This window comes from Branchiostoma floridae, unplaced genomic scaffold (genome assembly GCF_000003815.2).
Source record: "Branchiostoma floridae strain S238N-H82 unplaced genomic scaffold, Bfl_VNyyK Sc7u5tJ_891, whole genome shotgun sequence".
Classification (NCBI taxonomy): Eukaryota; Metazoa; Chordata; class Leptocardii; order Amphioxiformes; family Branchiostomatidae; genus Branchiostoma; species Branchiostoma floridae.
In genome coordinates, this window is record NW_023365958.1 from 1 (window position 1) to 5,094 (window position 5,094).

The following is a 5,094-nucleotide window of genomic DNA, read 5'->3' on the forward strand; positions in this document are numbered from 1 at the left end:
AACCTACTTTGGTTAACCAACCTTAATAGTAGATCTTGAACTCTAAAATTTTGGAAAAAATACAAATTTCCACTTTATCACAGTGCACATTTTAACCTTGCACTTGTCCCAACTTAATAGCTATCTTTATGTCACTGGCTTAAAAACAATCTGGGCCAATTCACATGATTTAAAAATCAAGCCTCACTTTTTGCTATTATTGCAGCTGAATGAAGTATTTCATCCACTCAAACTTTAGATTACAATTACAATTTACTTCCTTCCTTTTGCCGGACACCTTTTACAAAAACAACCATTGAAACACCATTATGTTGCAAGTCAGAGGCCCAAGTCTAATCTTTGTCTTCTGGTGTCAGTTCCAAGATTTTTGGTTTGAGGTGTCAGTGATTATTCTAACTATATGCTTCATGTAACAAAAATCATTTTGCAAAATGCAAGGGCTTCAATGCTAGACATTGGACACTTTGACATTCCTCTCTTTGCAGTAACCATGTACCATTTTTCAGCTCCTGTTGAAAACCATCTCTACTAAGTCACACAATAGGGATATGCAACCAATACATGTTGACAGCTCCTTTGTCAAGGATAACCACATAAGCCAGCCAACTATAATGTGATGCCTGTGCTGCCAGCTCAACATAGAGACACATAAAGTTTGGTCCCAAAACACTGGATTGGAATGTTTCCACTTTAAAAAGACTTTCCACACCAAATAGTAGAGAGAGAGATCCAGCTTTCCAATAGATGCTGTTAAACAGACAAGAAACTTTGATGAGAAATTGTCCTCACAACACTTTCTAGGACTCCACAAGAAAAAAAGGAATGAGAATAGTACCCTCCCCCTCCCTAATTTTGCCAATGTCATCGACTGAAATTTGATTATTTCACAGTTTGAGCTTTCGGTTGTCGAGGGTTTTGATCAGTTCTAATCAAAATTGTTTTGTTTGGGACAAGATCCACTTTGACTTTTATACGAGCCTCTCATTAGTGGTTGATTCTTATTCCAAGGGTTCTCCTGAGTTAGAGGTTTATGTCTACAAGCTCTGCGGACACAGACCTCCAGGGTTTTGGTCTTGGACAGTGAGGAGTTAGACAGGCTAGGCTACTGCAGGTCCTTAAAGTTTGCATAGAGAGTGAAACTGTCCAGATACTCCAGTACTGCCTGATAGATGAACTGGTACTGTTCCTATGGAGAGAAAAACAACAACCATTTACAAAATGTATACAACCCTTTCGTAATGATAATGCTGTGGCTATGATTTTTATCCATGCAATAGTAGCTTAAGATATGGTGTAGCTGAGGCCTAAACTGTATCATTTATTCATTCAGGGAAACCTACAGTGGAAAAGCATCCTCCACTTGTCAATGTATAACGTTTAAACTTTTATGTACTCATGTTAATCTTTGTCTTTCTTTTGAACTACATTGGAGTCTTCAAAATCATTCTAAAATGACATATACAACATTAAGAAGTTGTTTCAACATCTACCTTTAAAGTCTCATTCTCATTGCCCATTTTTGTCAGTTAGAGGTTGAAACATGTCAGGAAATGATTGGAGGAGTATGAATAGAAATGATGGGTACTTTACCACTGTTTGCACCATGTGAGGTCTCTGGTATCTCATGGACTTCACAGTTTGGAAAACATCACAGATGCCCTCTGCCTTCACCCGCTCAATCACTGTGCTCAGGGTTATGAACGCCCCTGTGCGGCCTGCACCAGAACTGCAGGGAAGACATGTATCACATCATCAACATGACATGTCACACATTTTCCATTCAACATTAGAATGCTACTTTACAGCATATATTGTTTTGCTATGGTAAAATACTTGCCACAATTCTTTAAAAATAGTAATAAATTTTTGAATAACTGCAAGGGGTGGGCACTGATTAGCCTGTCATGAAACAAATGTATGACATATCTATACATTCTATAAGTAGTTACACCCTTTAAACAATGCATAATGTACGTGGCAGGCCCACCACTGTATGAGTACATGTACAGTACATGTATATGCAGAACCTATAAATCATACATATCAAAGAATAACAAGCTAGATCTGTGACTGGTACATGTTGCACAATGTACAAATGTAAGTCAATGAAATGAGACACCTGCCTGAACTATGATTGGTTAATAAGACCGATGACGCCTACCTGCAGTGCACTGTGATTGGTCCATTTCCGGACTGCTGCTGTTGCCTCTCCACCTGACCAATCAGGTCCAGCATGCCGGCAGCATTTGCAGGACTGACGATTTGTGATTGGTTAATGAGATGAATGACACATACCTGCAGTGCACCGTGATTGGTCCATTTCCGGACTGCTGCTGCTGCCTCTCCACCTGACCAATCAGGTCCAGCATGCCGGCAGCGTTGGCAGGGATGCCGATCTCTGGCCAGCCATGGAAGTGGAACTGCTGAATGGTACGACAGGACGCCTTCTGTTGTGAAAAGGTAGAAAGGAAGATATTAAGTTTCCTCAAGATAAACAAATCTTGATGGCTTTGGTCATGAATTATCAGTACTAGCATACATCCCTCTGTCTCTGGACAGCATCTTGCTACTAATGATAAATAAAAGATTAATCTATTCCCTCACCTTGATGGACAAAAATCAACTTAAGCTTTGAGAGACTGTTGATGTTCTGATGAAAACATTAAGATATCACAACATTTGGAATCTGCACCAGGTCCTAAAGATATGGACTGCCACTTAATTCCTCACTTCTTTTTCTCACGCCTCTGGCACTTGTCATGGAACTTCACTCCATCAAACCCATAAGGACATAAGAAAATTTGGAGCTGCACAGCACACCTTATCATGATCACAAGAAAATTATCATAGCTACTTTTTCTAGTGATGATAGTAATGTAACAACAATAAATTGCAATGAAAATAAATGGTACCTTTTCCAGCAGTCCCTCTGTCTCTCCTTCAGCATGCTTCTGGAATTTGTGGGTCTAAAAGCAGAAAACAAATACTTTATGAATGACAGGCTTTGGGCAGTGAATTTTTACAAAAAACAACAACAAGTAAACAGTTGCAAGATATCCTAATTACAGACACAATCTTGAACAAAATATGGATGAGCACAAACATAACAAAGAGTCTTTAGGATTCCCCTTGTACCTTAGTGTTGGTGATGTGAAAGGTGCGGACGGTGTAGTCCTGAAAGGTTTTGTCTCCTTTAGCCTCCACACAGATGTCTCCATACATCTCTACTTCACCTGGCCAGTACTTATGGCACTTTTCCTGTAACAAAATGAGAAAATATATTGGAGGACAAGAGTATTTACTATTAGAAAAGAGTAATGGGAGATACATGTATAAGGGGATATGAGAAGGATGTAGAGTTGATGCAGGTTGATGATCTAAAGAATGCTATGGGGAACAGGGATGTATAGAAGGAGAGAGTTGACTTGGTCCGGGCAACCTGCACGAGATGATGATGATGATGACTGGTAGAAGAGGAGGGTATGATAGAGGATATGAGTACTAGAAAAAGAGCAATTCACATTATTTTGTTTATCAGGGAAGACAGTATGCAGAACAGAATTGTAATCTTGGCCATCTCTCATGATCTGGAAAACATTTGCCCTCTAATTTTCAGCTACCCTCTCTTAGACTTCAACAACTTAAAGGAGTCTCGTTGTATTTCTTACCATTAATACAACAGAAAACCTTATTTCAAGACAAAACAATAATATCTATGTCTTTATTTCATTACAGTGAAGCAAAGCCTGAGAAATGAAAGTTGAAAAGGACTAATTACTACACTACAGTATTTGTGTAGATAAAGACTGAAGAAAAGCAGAACACTAACATGACCCCTCTCCTCCAGCTCTGTCAGCATGATGATAGAGCAGGACTTCCATTCCCAAACCATCTTCCAGAAGTCGGTCACCGTGTTGGGTAGGGGGCCTTGGGTGGCGATATAGGCATCCTTCTCTCTGTATCCCTGCAACAAGAGGCCAAACCAAGATTAAAGATGACATTGAATTTGTTTGTATGTATGTATAAATGTACATATTTGTATGCTACGGTGTGTTATTTGTGACCCAGGGCTCCGCTGTAAAGCAGCGGTCAAACCATTGAGTTGGGTTGTCCTGGAAACCTGACAGATTCGATGATCAATAATTTCATACGGATCTTCTTTCTTTAGCTATAGGTTTCTTCTATCACTTTCAGTGTGGTTAGAAATATCAAGAGAAATAGCTTCCGGAATCAAAACTTGTCAAGCAGTGCGTATACCGGTATGGACAATTTCACAACACAGAGTGGACTTTCATTGTAAGATAGCTCCCATCCACATACAAAATGCCCTTACATGACATTGTACTTCTGGTCATATTAAGAATGATACATGTAACATTTACTTACATCGACAAAGGCTGCATTGATGTAGTCTGAGTTCTTCATACCCACTGTGGGGGTGATGTACACTCTGGATGTGTCATCTGAAAGGGAAAAAAATTAACATTCCTAAGGGTCTTTCTGACAATATAAAGTAATTCTATTGGATTTTAATCATACATCGTAATGAAGGCTAAGAATAGAGAGCGCATATTGGGAAAGTAAAACTCATGTGATATGTCATTTTTCTCAAGGCCTGCACATGTACATGTATCAGCAAACAGCATTTGGGACACTTTTCTCTGACTTAACCCCACTTGCAGTAGTTCATCAAATGAACTGCACTGAATAATGCCATCCAGAGGTGTTTGATAATGTGCAAGAAAGTATACAAGAGAATGGAACACTCCAAAAATGACTGACATGTACAAAACTTACATGGCAGGATCTGCAGAACCCTGTTTTTCTTGATGTTGTCTGGAAGGTTGCCAGATCTCATGTTGTGTTTCTCTATGGGGATTTGGGTCAGTTTCTGGAACAAACAAACACTCAGAGATTATACAATGAAAAAAATATACAGGTCTGAAGCAATAAACTTTAAACAACAAAATTACAAAAAATGTACATACATGAATGTAAGCATCATGCAGACAGAAGTTACATTTATCACCCTGATTTGGTTATATCCTTGATTCCACTTTTGCAGTTCTTTCAACAAGTTTTGTTTCAAAAGCC

At 39.0% G+C, this 5,094-nt stretch overlaps 1 protein-coding gene across 2 annotated transcripts; it reads right to left on the reverse strand.

Moving 5' to 3' along the window:
- Window positions 1-427: 427 nt before the first annotated feature.
- On the reverse strand, window positions 428-4,917 carry LOC118409052 (receptor-type tyrosine-protein phosphatase alpha-like). 2 transcript variants are annotated; one of them, XM_035809920.1, is made up of 9 exons: window positions 4,798-4,917; window positions 4,387-4,463; window positions 3,830-3,964; window positions 3,136-3,258; window positions 2,913-2,966; window positions 2,354-2,447; window positions 2,162-2,219; window positions 1,591-1,726; window positions 428-1,186 (listed from the first exon to the last, which is right to left on the reverse strand). In XM_035809920.1, the coding sequence occupies exons 1-9, from the start codon at window positions 4,856-4,858 to the stop codon at window positions 1,103-1,105; spliced, it is 822 nt and encodes a 273-aa protein (XP_035665813.1). In that variant the 5' UTR covers window positions 4,859-4,917; the 3' UTR covers window positions 428-1,102. The 2 variants fall into 2 exon arrangements, with proteins under 2 accessions (XP_035665813.1, XP_035665812.1); XM_035809919.1 differs by lacking the exon at window positions 2,162-2,219 and having other exon boundaries at window positions 2,296-2,447.
- Between the last annotated feature and the right edge of the window lie 177 nt (window positions 4,918-5,094).

What these genes read in the sequence shown, in the direction of transcription:
- LOC118409052 (XM_035809920.1), bottom strand. Translation starts at nt 4,858, where the DNA reads ATGAGATCTGGCAACCTTCCAGACAACATCAAGAAAAACAGGGTTCTG. An exon ending in GGTTCTGCAGATCCTGCCAT is followed by an intron (nt 4,464 to 4,797) that starts GTAAGTTTTGTA and finishes TTTCCCTTTCAG; the next exon opens with ATGACACATCCAGAGTGTAC. An exon ending in AGCTGGAGGAGAGGGGTCAT is followed by an intron (nt 3,259 to 3,829) that starts GTTAGTGTTCTG and finishes ATTTTGTTACAG; the next exon opens with GAAAAGTGCCATAAGTACTG.